Source organism: Cydia pomonella, chromosome 13, assembly GCF_033807575.1.
Source record: "Cydia pomonella isolate Wapato2018A chromosome 13, ilCydPomo1, whole genome shotgun sequence".
Taxonomy (NCBI): domain Eukaryota; kingdom Metazoa; phylum Arthropoda; class Insecta; order Lepidoptera; family Tortricidae; genus Cydia; species Cydia pomonella.
This window is the reverse complement of record NC_084715.1, coordinates 3,162,728-3,179,896: the sequence shown is the minus strand read 5'-3', so window position 1 is coordinate 3,179,896 and position 17,169 is coordinate 3,162,728. Positions and strand designations below refer to the sequence as shown.

At 37.6% G+C, this 17,169-nt stretch overlaps 2 protein-coding genes across 2 annotated transcripts in view; both read right to left on the bottom strand.

Annotated features, from left to right (window-relative positions):
* Window positions 1-1,906: 1,906 nt before the first annotated feature.
* Window positions 1,907-5,692, bottom strand: LOC133524542 (uncharacterized). The gene has a single exon (XM_061860627.1). It carries the CDS (start codon window positions 5,690-5,692, stop codon window positions 1,907-1,909), a length of 3,786 nt encoding a protein of 1,261 aa, XP_061716611.1.
* A 508-nt stretch (window positions 5,693-6,200) lies between these two features.
* LOC133523993 (F-box/LRR-repeat protein 4) overlaps window positions 6,201-17,169 on the bottom strand; it is a 52,505-nt gene continuing 41,536 nt past the window's right edge. Inside the window, exons 12-13 of the mRNA XM_061859750.1 lie at window positions 16,668-16,737; window positions 6,201-14,391 (exon numbers count right to left, since the gene is read on the bottom strand). Of these exons, the coding sequence (XP_061715734.1) occupies window positions 14,281-14,391; window positions 16,668-16,737 (181 nt within the window). The 3' untranslated portion in view covers window positions 6,201-14,280. The remainder of the gene's footprint in view (window positions 14,392-16,667; window positions 16,738-17,169) is intronic.

Below are 17,169 nucleotides of genomic sequence, written 5' to 3'. Positions count from 1 at the left end.
ATACAGTCCGTATGTTTGAGGGCTAAATTAAAACAATTTACTTATAGCTTAACACTAATATCTTCCAAATAAAACATATAAGGTCATGGACTTTAATTGTTGATCCATTTACGGTTCATGCTATTTTGGTTGCAATACTAACGGTATGAAATGTCCAATGTAAAGTAAACCCTAACCCTCTTATTCATAAACGTCTACTAAAGTTAACAAGCCGCTAATAATCCTTTGTCCCTTTCCGACGTATTGGTATGATGGAAAGGGACAAACGATTATTAGCGGCTTGGTAACTTTAGTAGACGTTTATGAATGAGGTAAGTGGCTCAGCAATTAAAGTCCGTGACTGTACAGAAAACTATTGTTCTGTTACTAAATCGAATGATGGTCTCTATGACATAACCGTTTTTTTCAAGCCTCTAGGTATTGGTTGCACTGAATTTAAAAGAAAACGTGAAGAAAAACTGTTTTACCGTATGTTCTAGACGTTAAGGTTCATTTTGGAGTGAAGGTGTTAGAAGAAATTAAAACAGGTCCATACGCTTATGACTATTTATTGCAACTAAAAATGCAGCGGTGGGTTGGCTCATTATAGGTACATATAGGTATACATGTATAGGTGCGTATAGCTAATCAAATTTCGACTTAACATATCGCCCACCAAAAACAACAGTTTTTAAACCAAGCTCTAGAATGAGTAAGAAAATATTCGTTGACCTAAACCCGCATAATAACACTAGTACATTGTAAACTTTAACCGAAAAAACATAGGGCATAAAAATCTAGTCGATTAAGTTAACAACTAACAGTCGACATGCAAACTATGAAACCAAATAGTCATAAAAACTATAGTTCCTTACTCAATACAATTTAAACTACTGTATCGGCGGTAATTATCTAATCTAACAAAATGTAGGTACATTTTATTCATTGGAAACACAATATCGATCTATGGTCGGGCCGTAGAAAATATTATTATATCACGAACAAGTTAGCTTGGTGCTAATTACGTACTACATAACTAGTCAAGCTAGGTACCCACAAAATGTGTGCTAACTAATTAATAATGTAAAAGAAGTAAACAAATCCCATCACCCAAGTGCTCGTTTACATTTAAGAGGTGTATGAACATATGTTATCAACCATGAATGAACTGCTTTGAACCTTAGATTCATAAAATTAAAGTATAATTTCAATAGTAAATGTTTCCTAATTAGTTCATTTCGCGTCTAAATAATGTAAACTGAGCAATTTAACAAAATAATATAAGCAAATATATCACAAATATTAAAAGCGATCTGACATAGGGCATGTAATATATAAAATTTTTTGCGTACTTACGACTATAAATTCATTTTATCTTAGAAAATAACATTTTGTTTGCTAACACGGTTAACACGATTCAATTGTAATGGACTGTATGGATTGTTTTAGTTACTAAATACAAAACTTAATGTTAGCTAAACAAACCTTTTAGTAAATAATGTTTATGATTAAGTACGAACATGGAAACTCGTTACATCTTATTTTTCACAAACAATCTAATGAATACACTCGAGTATAATTCTTATTCTAACATAATAAAGTCTTTTGAATGATGTTTGATGTTGACGAAATAATAACGAGTGGTTTATTTGTTAAATAACCACTTAAATCATCTCAATGATTACAAGTTACGTTTATAGGTAATTATGCACATGTATTGAGATACGCAACGGGAAAGCGGTTATGTAATGAACGTTTAACCTTAGTTACTTAGGTATTCGCGACTATACCTAAGTCTGATTGGGATGCTACCTAAAATAGGTATTTACTTTTAAACTGTAATTGGATGTAAGTATTTTAAAGGCTGACCGCCTACCCCTTTGGACTCAGGTATGTAGATCACGATGGTGATATACAAGCGTGCGGTTTATATGTAAAGTAGTGGTAAGCGGAAACTGTAGCCTCTTCCAGAATACATGATCTGCAGCCGAGTGTAACTTGTCTGATAGTTGCCTTTAAACAGATAATCCAACATATGCTTCGAATGTATATCATTCATTATAATCAGAATTTCTATGTGCAAAGTTCTTACGGAAGCCTCTTTTATCATTAGTTTTTTGATATGTTGCTTTGCTTGTTCTTTTATGGAAGAGCTGTTAAGGCCGCCAACTACTACCCTCAACAGACCAGATTCATCTAAGTATGGGGTCAGTGTGATTAAAGAACTTTTTGCCTGAATTTCACCTTTCCTTTTCAGATGCTTAATTTTATCTTCATATACCAAAATATATTGGTAGTATCTTATACATCTCATTTTTATTTTTTCCATTTCAGCTGCTGTCAAATAATCTCCTCGACTTGTCTTGGTTTTCCCTTCTTCTTCTCTCGTCTTCAGTAAGTTTGAGAGCTCATGCAATAGCTCTGCAAACAAGGCTGCGGCGTAAAGTTCTAATTTCGGACTACTCACGACTCTCGCATAAACTACTGCGGCGTCGACAACGAATGATGCGTCAGGGAACCCATGCAGTTGTAAATCCTTGCAGCCTGTTGTGATTTTCAACCACCGTGGGACTCCGATCATTTGCAGTTCGTTCAGCTCATCCCGGTAAGTAACCCATTCATTAACAAATTCAGCGGGCAGTTCTTCATCCCACCCATGGTTGCAAAGCCATAATTTCTGTACCATGACTTTCGCTGTTATGACGACTGGAGCTAGCCATCCTAAGGGATCGAAGAGACTGGCCACATCTGATAAAACTAACCTTTTTGTTACAGGATTCCTGAGTTCCGGTAAGTTCACCGTTATTTTAAAGGTGTCTTCGTTCCTGTCCCAGGTAAGTCCAAGTATTTTTATTACCTTATCTTGCTTTATTTCCAGACTGTTCACTGTTTCTTTACTGTTACTAACCTCTTGTAAGTACTTTAACAACTCTTCAGAGTTGCTTAAACATTTCTGTATGTGAAAGCCACCTTTCTTTAATAACTTGTTAACTTCATTGCATATTACCTTCTTTTCAGATAAGTCTTCATGGCCAGTCAACAAGTCTTCCATGTAGACGAAGTCTTTACCAACTGCCGCGCTTCGTGGATGCCTTTCAGATTCATTATCAGCGAATTGAAGTAGCGATCGTACTGCTAACCAAAGTGCCGCGGCGGTTCCAGAAGTGACTGTTAACAGCTGATTACTTTCCAAGTTGCCATAAGCTTCGTCTTGCCACACTATTCGCTGTAAATCGGTATGGTTGTTTGTCATTCTTACTTGACGATACATCTTGACTATATCGCCTACCACACAGATTTTGTGACATCTCCAGCGAATGATGAGGCTGCGTAAGTCAGGTTGCAAGGTAGGCCCCACGAGCATGCTGTCAGTTAAGGATCGACCGTTGTATCCGTTCAACGACGCACCGTATACAGCCCGTACCCTTGTGGCGTCCTTGTCCTCACGAATGATAGGGTGTTGGGCTAGGTAAATCCCTTCCCTTTCATCTTCCTTCTCTTCCTTCTTCATATGACCTAAATTCAAACATTCATTGGTGACTTTCGTGAATTCTTCCTTTAGTTTTCCATTTCTCTGGAACTTCCTTTCTAGTAGTTGGAACTTGTTAGTTGCTTGTTGCTTTGTTTCACCGCAAACCTTTATTGTTTCTTGTTTTGTTTGTTTCCGAGGCAGATGTACTTCATAGTCTTCATACTTACCTGTTTCATCTCTTACTGTTGTATTTTTGGAGATTTCTTCACAACTGTCTTCCTCCTTAGACCAAGCTTTCTTGGTTGTGTAAAGTTGTATTTCCAATTCCCAGAATTTTCTTAGTAGATTGTCTTCTTCCTTGATCTGTCTTGTGATGTGAAAGCTCCTGACATAATGAGACCTGTTTGAATTGACCTCAATATCACCTGACAAGATCCACCCGAGACGGGTGTGCTGCGCGATTACGTCACCTGGCCCCCTAATCAAACCACTATCTATTATCTTTGCATAGATTTTCGTACTAAGTAAAATATCTATCCTACCTGGTACGTTGAAGGTGGGGTCAGCCAGATGTAAATCCTTAAGCTGTGGCCAATTATAGCCTCTAATTTCCCTTTCAGGTAAGAAACGCGTTATAGACCTCAATACATATGCGTTGTTTACATTAAATGAGAAATTTGTATCATATCTAGACGTAATCTGTAAATCTACTAAGTGCTTAAGAGATGTGCGATTACCTTCACCAACACCAAACATGACGCCGCTGATCTCGTTTTTCTTTAAACCTAATAAATCGACGACTCTTGATGTTACCAGTGACACCTCTGAACCTGGATCAATGAGAGCACGGAAGACGTGTGACTGACCTGAACTCGATGTAACATCTACCAGTGCTGTGGCTAACCATACATTCTCACCAGGCTGTTCCCCGCTTGCCACATGCGCTGTAACCTTGGTGACAAACTTTTCTTCGTTTGTGTGTGCAGGCGGATCCTCTTTCGTTGCAGTTGTAACCTGTTTATCTTCACTTACTTGCTTCTTTTCTCTATGTAATAAGGAGTGGTGTTTTCTTTTACAGATTTGACATGTTGTGTGTTGTTTGCATTTAAACACGGTGTGATTCGGTGTAAGACAATTATAGCACAAGTTGTTGCCTTGAACGTGGCTATATCTCTCTTCAATGGGTAGCTTACTAAACTGCTTACAATTATGTATGTGGTGCTTCTCTTTGCAGAAGGTGCATTGCAGATCATCGTTGCTTGCCGTTGTATGAAATGACTTCGGTTTAATACTCGGTGGTTGTTTGTAACTTCTACTTGCAGGTTCTACCATCTCTAGTGTGCGAAACCGCGTTTCCAAGAATTGCTTCAATCTTTCAAATCCAGGCAGATCATCAGAACTATCTTCACTAATTGTCTCTTCCCACTGTTTATGACTGTTGACATCTAACTTAGATATGACGGCAAACGTGACGATTGCACCCCACTGATCGGTAGGCAAACCCAAATTCTTCAGCGCGTTCATACATTCAACAGTAGTATCTAACAGCTGCTTAATCGCAGAAGCCGATTCTTGAGATAACGCTCGTTGTCCAAAAAACTTCTTAAAAACGGTATTCGCGATATATCTCTTGTTATTATATCTCTTTTTCAGAATAGCCCACGCCTCAGTATAATTCTCTCCGGTGATTGAGAACTGCCGTAATAATACTTCAGCATCGCCCGTCAGACTACTTTTTAGGTAGTGTAGTTTCTGTACGTTTTCTAATGACGAGTTGTTATGAATTAATGCCACAAAAAGATCGTGAAATGATTGCCACTCTGTATAATTCCCATTAAAAGTCGGTATGGAAATTCTAGGCAAACGGACTTCACTATTGGATGTACTTGTGTTACTCACAGTGATTTGGTTGGACGTGTTTACAGGTGCGATTTCAGAAATTAGCTTCAATAACGCCGTCTTTAACTCTGCTTTATATGTATAAACTAACTCCTCAAACTGGTCGAACATATCATCGGCGAAGTACGGAAGTAATTGTCTATCTTCTATTGAAATCGATAAGAGTATCTCCTCGTGAACTGTCTTAAACTCCTTCCAATATGTATCTAAAGTATCCATTCTTCCTTGTACATATCCAATAGTTATCCTTTCCTTAGGCGACTTTTTGTAGTTGCTATAAGCCTTTTTTATCTTTTCATAAGTATCTTTCTGAAGTAATATACGTTTTTCTATTTGCTCCATTGTGTAATTTCACTGCCACAATATCACCAAATTAAATACAGAATCACTAAGTTCTAGAATGTTCCAACGCGGCACTCACTTTTTACCGTGTAGGGTAAGCGCATAAGTACGTAGGTAAGTTCGCGCTGCATATAAGTACGTAATGTCCACTGCTAGCTTATTTTGCCGCTGTATATGTATAAATGCACTATTCCACTGTCCCTTGAAACATGCCAAATCACTCAGTACAATTTAGTTCGAACAATAACGGTTGTAGAAACATTTTGTTGTAAATCCCAAAGTTACCAATCTATATCGTTCTTTTCACTTTAATTCACTTTAACACTTTATTATCCGCTTTATTGTCCACTTTTTTGCACTGATTTGTCCATATTTAACTCCAAATTACATTAAATTCACTCCGCGAAATAGGTCACCGTAAATGATATCCGTGGTCGATGGACCATATGTTCTAGGCGTTAAGGTTCATTTTGGAGTGAAGGTGTTAGAAGAAATTAAAACAGGTCCATACGCTTATGACTATTTATTGCAACTAAAAATGCAGCGGTGGGTTGGCTCATCATAGGTACATATAGGTATACATATATAGGTGCGTATAGCTAATCAAATTTCGACTTAACACCGTATTTTTTTCGTTACATTTCTAAATAAATGAATGTGCTAAACTTCCAAATACGTGAACTAACGTTTAACGCGACAGCTACTCTAGGGTGGTCCTTCATTTTTCTACGGGGCACCCGCTTATTGTTAAAATCTACGACTAAAAAACCAATGTAATTGTTGGGATATTTCCGGATTGATGATGAAAACGAATATTTTCACCAATATTTTGACTTTATTAAAGATAAAGATATAATAGCAACCAATTTACAATAAATATTCCTAGACGTCTTCACTATAACTTCAATCAATCAATTTTTCGTGTTATGGCTCCATCAAGGTGTTGATGATTCTGTCAATGTCGAGGTTGGATAAGACACGGCTGTCCGTACTCGAACTGGCCGCTTGTCACTGCCTACCCGTATTTTTATAACAATTCAAAATGGCGGGAACTAGTGACGAGTCAATTGATACTCTTTTATAAGCTATTCATAGATAAAAGTAAGAATAGTCATAATAATAAGCTATTTATAAATAATGATCCTTACATAGTTATATTAAAAAGAAATTAAATACATTTTAGCTGTCGCAACCGCACTTTGAAAATTTGAACCCCACACAAAATGTATTTTTTCATTTTTTTTTTCAATTTTTCTTTGTGGGGCGATGAAATAACGCCGCTAATTTTTAATATTATTTTATTAACATTTTAGGGATTCTAAGTACTGATTTAGAGGCGCATGAGGTGCGATCCTCCTCCTATAAATGCATAACAATATATAAAAAAAATTACCAAAGTGTATAAGTTAAATTGGACAATTGGACAAAAAAAACATCTTGTATGGATGGTCCAAATTGTAAGAGTGCGGTAACGAAAATGTATTTAAAAATTCTGAAAAAAAAACATTGGTTTTTTAGCGGTAAATTTTAAATTATATTTTACTACGGGTGCTTCGTAGAAAAATAAATTTATGACGAAATAAGGATCAGTTAGTAAAGGGCTAAGGGCCTCCGCTAGCTGGCGCGGACGCACGCAGCGGACGAGCGGGTTAACGAAAAATAGTATGAGCAACGCTAACTGAAGCGGACGCGTGCGGCGGATTTCACCTACAAATAGCACCCGCGTGCGTGCGCACGCGGCGGGCGTCCGCGTCAGCTAGCGGAGGCCCTAACTCTATATAAAAATTAACTGTCATGGGAACCATCACTCGACGGGAAACGTATAAAATATCTTAATAAGCGGCAACTACCTTTGTCTTAAAATAAAAGCTCTGCTCCAGTTGAATAACATGAGAAAATTTTGTGTGTTTATGATTTCTAACAGCCTGAATCAAGTCAAAATGAAAAAAAAACGACGGATTTATGAAAAAAATCTAATAAAAAAATTACAGATTATATTTAAGGGTGTTACCACCCTTCCCCTGGTATTATCGATAATCGATTGATGGCATCGATCGGAGGTAGAATGGGAAAGTCGACGTCGATACATCGATCGGACTCTAATGTCTGTCTTTTTATTCCGTAGACTAAAATGACGTTTCAAATGTTAGACATGACATTTCTTAGTACCACATGAAATGTCATTTTAGTCTACGGAATAAAAAAACAGAATATAGGTAGAAACTATCGATTGACGTTGACTTTCCCATTCTACCTCTGTGTGGTAATACCTCTTAAGTTGGCTATTTCGTGAAACAAGTGTGCCATTAACTTTCAAAACAAATTGGGCTAGGGCTTTTTCTTTTCATTATTACCAGGACTAATTGATGTGTTAAAAAAATGTCTTCGAAAAAAAAAGAAAAAAAAATCATTAGTAGACTTCATTCTGAGTAAAAAAAACTTCAATTTTTTTCTAACTAAACTTTCTATATTTTTAAAAGAAAAAAGAATGGTGCATAATTTTTTTATGAAAATGCCCTAATAATAAGCCACATAATTACTTCACTAGAGCAGAAATAATGATATATTATTCGTAGTAAAAAAAATGTCATCATATTCATGTTAGCTGCTTAGCAGCTGTCTTAGCTGTCATCATTTTCGTCTTGTTCGATTTCCTATAGATAAAAACATATATTAAAACGTTTTGCAACGTTATTTTATTGCGATATTTCTTTCTTAAATATTGCACAGTGGTTTGTCAAAATTAAGTACAATGCTGAACACTAAATACTGAAAGTCGGATATTCACCGTTTTTTTAGTACGTGTGGGCCAAAAATACATTAAAACATTTTTTGGAATACTTTTCTTAAGTCTTTCTAAAAAAAAATCCTTTAAAAATAAAACTACCATCGTTTAACTGAAATAAACGTATTTTCTTCAAATTGCAAACATTGGTCAAAATGATCAACAATATTAATATAAAAGACTTCATTAAAAAAGAATTGAACTGGTATATTTGGAATTTTTTCGTTATTCAGCATTAACGTGTTTTCTTTTTAATTACGTTGCCGAGATATATCTTCAAAATTACTATTTTTCGTTGCTACTTGGTTGTTACTAACCAGTGACGGAATATTATATATAGATGAAGCTCTCAGTACATTATTGACTTCTAAATACAGTCCATGTCAGTAAGTATCAGTTTTAATAAATATATATGATAGGCCACTTCTTTGGTTCATATTGTGTCTACTGCAAAACTTATCTAGTGACCTAAGTAGATTTGCCGTTGTCAACAGATTATTCCCACTAGTTACCACCAAGTTGTTACCAGTGGTAACTACTGGGATTTTTTTCCCACCTTCCAGTGGAAAAAATCCCAGTAGTTACCACCAAACGGAGTTGGTGGCAACTAGTGGGATTTTTTTTCCTAGTAGTCACCACTGGTAAAAGTTAGGATTTTTTCCCAGTAGTTAACACCAAAATGTTAAGAGTTCAAACCAAGTTGGTGGTAACTAGTGGATTTTTTTTCCCAGTAGTTACCAGTGATAAACGGTGGGAAAAAAACCCCAGTAGTTACCAATGGTAACAACTTGGTAGTAACTAGTGGCAATAACCCTTGTCAACACGCGCGCAGTGCATTACAGTTGATTACCTCAAGGCAGAATTCCCGTGGCCTCATTTTTTAGCTTTAGTCACACTTCTATAATTATTCTAGTTTATTGTTACTAACACGGTATTCAGAATTGGCCAAGCTTTTTTAGCTGTTTGTATTAAAAATAAAGTACTTAGTAGATTATTTATAAAATGTATTTATTACGTAAATAAATATATATATTTTTACATTTTACGAAGTAGAAACCGTAGTTACCATATTTAGTGTTGTTTAAGACTCGAGTCCTCTGCTTTAAGACTCGACTGTATTTCATACTCATATAATTAAGTCAAAATTAGAGTTCTTTACAACTATTAGAGCATTTAACCAACCGGAGTCGCCTTTAAGAGCGTAACCCTCTGTTGAAAACCTCAGCCAATGGTCATACTCATTGTATGGACTGACGTTTATCTTACCCCTCCCCCGCAAAAATCGGCAGACGGTTTTGTACAGAAAATTACAGACAAGGCGTCTCCGGTTGGTTAAATGCTCTAAGTTTCAACTTGTTAAAGACCACCATACAATCGCTTAGTTTTTTACTGTTATTTAGAAAATACCTACAAAATTGTTGACGGAGTCTTTATTAATGCTCGAGTTCTTTTGAGTTGCGCTTAAAAATATTCAATAAAGTTATCAACTTGAGACTTAACCCTTAGTCCCAATTTTTTTTTTTCAAGTGAATCATAAGTAGGTACATGATTTAAACAGTATTAACATTAAACAAACACAACATTCATATTTAAAACATTAAGGCAACCGTGGTGTAGTAATTAAGGCGTAATTTATGCAGCAGGTTATGGCTTATGAAGTTTAATGACAAATGAAAGGGAAAACACTAATTTGATTTTTATGTCAATTTTAAAATGTAGGTAAATAGGTGCGTAGTATACAAGGAGCCCTCGAGGAACCCGAGAGATTTTAACCACGCGTTTATAAGGCCACAAGAAGAAAAAAAAATTATGAATTCAACTATGTGTTGATTTGATAAAAAAAAAATTGGTTTATTTTTTTTTAACAGCGTTTTGCACTAAGTAACAATAAAAAGATGTTTTTTTTAAAGTGGCTTTAACTCTAAAATTAGGCGACTTCCAAAAAAGTTATATACTTAGGACATTTTAGTCTTTAAATATGATTAGGAATATACTGTTAAAATCTCTCGCAATCCCACAGGCACCGTGTAGATGACCACTAGGATGAAAAAGGTTAAAAGACTCGGAAGTTTTTTAGCGTAGAGGCTCGCAAAAAAGACTCAGGGTTCTTCAAATTTAGACAAAAGACTCGAGTTATATTATACCACCAATACTAATTATATTCGCTTACATTTTATTATTAATTAAATGCTTTACGAAACTTCTTAGAGTCAGACCAAGCTAAGTTGGCAGCGATTTTGATAGCCCAGACGGTGCAGGTGTTATTTTAAACGTCAAGCTTGTTTAAAATTATGACGTTTACTTAACACTTGCACCGTCTGGGCTATCAAAATCGCTGCCAACTTAACTTGGTCTGAGTCGAGGTATTTTATAATTTATAAAAATCTTACAATTTTGTAATTACACATTGTGATAGTTTGTGACACTCTCATTATCAATTAGATCATTTAAGTAATAATCAGTCTTTAATACATTCATATATACTATCAGTTCATTCGTCAGACCAATTCTTTCTTATTATGACTAAGAACAATCCCTCAGGCATATAAAATATACTTATATTATAATTATCATTTATTAGTCATACATATATAAACACATAAATGTAGGTAAAGATCTGGTTTCCTAAGATAGCGGTGCTGTCATATAGCGTCCGTAGTGTTACGGACGCAAAAATAATGTTCCTTCAATCACCGCCCTCTAAGAAACCGCGCCATTTTGTTAACATAGACAACGTTCTAGTGACGTCATCTACTCACGTGCTTGATATTTTTCAGTGACTTCTATTATTTTAATCACACTTGCTCGAAAAAGTTCTTATTTCATGCAGGTGTACTGAAGGACAAAGGCCTATTTTGTTCCCCCGGGAGTTATGGATTGTGAAAAAGAAAAGATAGGGACACCCTAGGGAGTCACAGCTTATTTTTTTAATTATGTCAATTATTCTTACAAACCAATTAGCATAAGCGAGTTTTACTTTTAAAATACTGACGATATTTTTGTTCCTGTTTAAAATTATTTAATTTGATTAATTTAGCCGTTTAAAATATTTTTACATAATTTTCAATCGTGGTTGAATGCCAAATAGGTACGAGTATGTGCCTTCCTGTCGAGAAAGGGTTATTCCCACTAGTTACCACCAAGTTTTTACCAGTGGTAACTACTGGGAATTTTTTTCCCACCTTTTACCAGTGGTTACCACTGGTAACAACTTGGTGGTAACTAGTGGGAATAACCCTCGAAAAATTACAAAATGGCGGACGAATGTTTGATATGTCACCGTATTTAAGAATTATTTCGCTTAAATTTAGTTTTTTCTTCGCAAGTGTGATGAAAAACATGAAAAACTCCGGGGGTAAGAATATTGCAAACTCGGGTCTTTAATTCCCTCGTATCCAACATTTTACTTACCTCCCTCGTTGCACAATGTACTATTGCTAAGGATCGCGCCCGGGCGGACCGTCGCCGATGAGCGAATACGTCCAAGATTTTGAATTCGGAACGAGGATTATAAAATGTTCGAAGTTGGACTACTGGGTCTAAAAAGACACCTTCCTTATACTGTGGTATACGACGTGGCCGCTATCCTTGGAAACCAGAGCTTAAAAATATTAACCGTCTTTTACGATTTTGATATTTAACTTCATAAGGCTCAGCTTTACAAATAAAAAAAAACCCTCAAACGTAGTGAATAGGGAAAAATCTTTAAATGAGATTTACCTGACACACACAAATTGTATCATATAAAATTTACTATTATTTTCAATCGAAAGTAAAAAAACATTAAAATGGACTATAAACTAAACAGAAGTAAAAGTAAACAAAAAGAAAGACACAAATACAAAAATTAATCAAACAACCCGTCCCGAGCCCTCCCAGACGCAAAGGTGCCCATCACGCTCGCCGCGTTGCCATGCTGAATCGCGATAGACAGCCTCTGCATCAGGAATGACCCGGAACGAGGGTCATGACCCCTCTCCCTCAACCGCCGCCCCAATTCGCCCAAGAAAATTTTGGCCTCGGCACACCAACACCCGGACGTCTCCACCGCTAACGGGACAAACATATATCTCGACAGCAGCGCCGAGTACTTATCGCGCTTTCGGAGTGCCGCAAATTCAGCCGCCGCTCCTGCCGTCCGGACAGACCGGCCAATGTGCGAGGCGGCAAAAGTGCTGACACAAGTGGCATCCCAGAGAAGACACTTACCCCTTTCCCATGGTACCGAAAGTTAGAATTCGTGTGGGTCTCTAAATCTCACAGTTTTGTCCTTCTTCACCCCTATTTACCCCGGTTGACGGTACCTCAATTTTTTCGCATGTTATTTAAACTTGCTGTTAATTAAACCAGGGGTTCTTAACCTTTTTGTGCTCTCCATTATTAATAAAATTATTTTCGCACCCTAAGTTTTGTGGTGGTACAGTCGCCATCAGATAAATCGGAGTGGCCACGGTGCTCACAAATATCTGAACACGCCAATATTGTCTAGGCGTTAGAGTGCGTGTTCAGATATTTTTGAGCACGCCAGCCGCTCCGATTTATCTGACGGCGACTGTGCAAGAAAACTTTATTGGTAAAGCTTTCGCCCTTCTTACTATCTAGTATGTAGTCTCCTGGACTAACATATTAATAAAATATCCATACACTTACAAAATTAAAACAGTTCATGAATCATCATCAATAATCCTCATTTCTACCATGACCGACTTTGCTTAACATTTAGACTTAACTTTAAAAGCTTATTAAAAGCTGTTTTTAAACAGTCATTCCACCTACTACGTTACTAAGGGCTTGTGCACTAATCACGCGAGGTTTTTCCCTGCTCCACCGACGTAGAATATTTGCATAAACGAAAGAGTTAGAAGCGACGAAAGAGCTTGTAGACGGTCTTACCTCAAAGACGGTCTTAGCCACATTGACCTTATATTTAATTAATATAAAAGCCTTTTTAAAACTAAATTCAATTGCACCTCAAAGTTAATCACGAGTTTAAAAACAATATACGTCTCACGTCAAATTTTTGTTAGTTTGGTGTAAAAAGATTGCACATGAAAAAATAAATCGACTAAATATCTCCAACAAAAAAACAATTTCAAAATTAAATCAAAAAGGGCAGAAAACCTACTTTTTATCACGATCAATCATCATTCCAGACACGGGCCAGGAACAGCTGGCGGTGAGTGTGGATTGGAAGGACCGCTTTATGCAGTAAATACAAGTATACTGGATTGAAAGGACCGCTTTATGCAGTAAATACAAGTATACTAGATTGGAAGGACCGCTTTATGCAGTAAATACAAGTATACTGGATTGAAAGGACCGCTTTATGCAGTAAATACAAGTATACTATATTGGAAGGACCGCTTTAGGCAGTAAATACAAGTATACCGTGTTGGGAGGCCCGCTTTATGCAGTAAATACAAGCATACAGGGTTGGAAGGACCGCTTTATACATTTAGTACTAGTGTACCAGACGGGAAGGAGCGCTTTATGCAGTAAGTAACATAAAAGTTAAATTTAAAAAATGTTAAAAGGAGATCAATTGTGTTCATTATTTTTAACCCATTAGCGCCCACGAAAAAATCGAATCAAACGCCGTAACCCAGGTGTGCCCAAGTGGGCGGTAATGGGTTAACTTGATGTCGTATTTTAAACGACAAAAACAAAAACTAACCAAATATAAAATAGACTCCAATTTTTCCCTAAACTTGTCAAAAAAAAATTACTTGCAACACCTACATATAAATGAATAGATTTCCATCATCTTCTTCATGAGCACGAACATCGGGCATACGGTGCAGCATCATTCCAGGCTCGGAGCCAGGAACAGAGGGTTTGGAGTAGCGGTGAGGGTGGCGGACTGAAAGGACCGCTTTATGCTAACGTGCGGGTAACGCTCACGCCATTCTAGTACCTGGAATGTGGGAAAATAAATTAATAAATATTATGGAGCCTATGGAGTTGATGGTTCTGGGTTCCCGGTAAAGGTATTTTTTTGTGTGTTGAGTGATGAGCATAGATATTTGTTCCTCAGTCATGGGTCTAATTTACAACACATTTTTTTTTTAATACTACGTCGGTGGCAAACAAGCATACGGCCTGCCTGATGGTAAGCAGTCTCCGTAGCCTATGTACACCTGCAACTCCAGAGGAGTTACATGCGCGTTGCCGACCCTAACCCCACCCCCCTCGTTGAGCTCTGGCATCCTTACTCACCGGCAGGAACACAACACTATGAGTAGGGTCAAGTGTTATTTGGCTGCGGTTTTCTATAAGGTGGAGGTACTTCCCCAGTTGGGCTCTGCTCTAGATCTGGAATGATATCTGCTGTGCTGTGCCCTACCACACAAGGCGAGATGACATTCACATTGCCCATACCTCTCTTTTGGACGTAGTTTAAGGACATACCCGGATCTAAAAGCACATTCAAAGATATAAAATTATGAATAAAATAAATAGCATTTAAACGTCTTAATTGATAATACATTTCAATTTGGTAGGTAATCTATGTATTTAAGTATTTGTATATTTTGTATATCGTTGTCTGGGTACCGACAACACAAGCCTTCTTGAGCTTACCATGGGAATTAGTCAATTTGTGTAAGGATGTCCTATAATATTTATTTATTTATTTATGTGGCCATCTTACACAGATCGACTTAGCAGTACAGTATTACTTGTGTCATGGGTGCAAGTATAAAAAGATAAATACAGGAAATATCATGAACACACAAATAAATGCCCTTATCAGGATTTGAACCCAGGACCTTCTTCGTTGGTAGAGTCACTACCGACTAGGCTAGGAGGTCGCTAAAAATAAGAATACATTACAATAAAAGCCTTTTTCTACTCTTCGACTTGGTTGAATTAAGATTTCGTATAATAAACTATAATTGCGTACTTTTGTATGTATGGAGTTCCAACTACAATATTATTTTCGATACACTGTAGTCAACTATTAAAAAAAAAATGACTAAACACGTGCCGACGCGCTCCCATAGAATAGACAAAACGGGGGACGGGCGGGCGAGCGCTCGCGCGTTTATGTCTTTTGTTATCGATTTTCATTAATTATTTAGGTTTAATAGTAAAAAAAAGTATTATTTTAGATGGCTCGTAGAAAAAGTATTGGATAGTTAATATAGGCAATCAAGCTTTTCTATCTCGTACCTTACTTAGGCAACTCAGCAAGCTTCGTTGCCCAAACACGGTACTCGACTGAAAAGCGCTCTATTATATGACGATTGTATAAAATAATAATTAATTGGCACACGGCCGGTAATTCCTATCCCGGCATATCTATATAATATAAATAAATAAATAATATAAATAAACATTATAGGACATTATTACACAAATTGACTAAGTCCCACAGTAAGCTCAATAAGGCTTGTGTTGAGGGTACTTAGACAACGATATATATAATATATAAATATTTATAAATACTTAAATACATAGAAAACACCCATGACTCAGGAACAAATATCCATGCTCATCACACGAATAAATGCCCTTACCAGGATTTGAACCCGGGACCATCAGCTTCGTAGGCAGGGTCACTACCCACTAGGCCAAACCGGTCGTCAATCTATGTAGTGTTTTTTTGTAATGCACGGAAATACAACCAAGAACTTCACGGGTGATGGTCAATTCATATATTTATAACTTCTCATGCTCGTAAAATTGAGGTTTAAGTCGCGTTTAAGCGGCACAAAGTCGTTTATTATGCTCTAGAGCATACGCCTTCTGCACCATCCCACTAACCCGGGATTAACCGGTTAAACCTGGAGTTTCCATGGTTACCAGTACAATTGGACACTAGGTCCCCGGGTTAGTGGGATGGTGCAAGTGGCGCTTATTGAGTTAGCAATCGCATCTGCCACACGGCGCGCCCCCACCGACACGACTACGATTTTCTTAATTCTAGAACAAATACGGTAGAACAACCTAAAATATTGGATGTTTCTGTATATTTTCCTCGAAATCGCAGTGAAAAGCAGTGTATATAACTCGGGCATAAATGTCTAATTTTATTCTAGACCTACATTTATAAATTGACTCGGATGAAATGGGTCGCTTTATGCCCTAGTTGTATACACGTATCTACTTTAGTATATAATTTTAACACATGTCTTCGTAGGTATTAAAAAAATTACTATATCAATAGAAATTAAAAACAAAGTTGCTTACCTGAGACTCTTGTATCTGATCGCAGAAACTGACATCCAAAAGCTTCAGCTCGTGGCATTCCTCTAAGATTCTGTAAAGAAATTTGTTTAATTCAGTGAACAATTTTATTTTCAGCGGATTTCATTTCGCGGGGCAGCAGGCCGCGCAGGTCGCGGTCGCACTCGCCGCGCAGGAGCAGCTCGCGCAGTGAGACACTCACTTGTCGCAGATGTCCGGTGTGACCGCCCGCACGCCCAGCAGGTCGAGCTGCGCCAGGCGCGGCGCGCGGGGCAGCAGGCCGCGCAAATCGCGGTCGCACTCGCCGCGCAGTGAGACACTCACTTGTCGCAGATGTCCGGTGTGACCGCCCGCACGCCCAGCAGGTCGAGCTGCGCCAGGCGCGGCGCGCGGGGCAGCAGGCCGCGCAGGTCGCGGTCGCACTCGCCGCGCAGTGAGACACTCACTTGTCGCAGATGTCCGGTGTGACCGCCCGCACGCCCAGCAGGTCGAGCTGCGCCAGGCG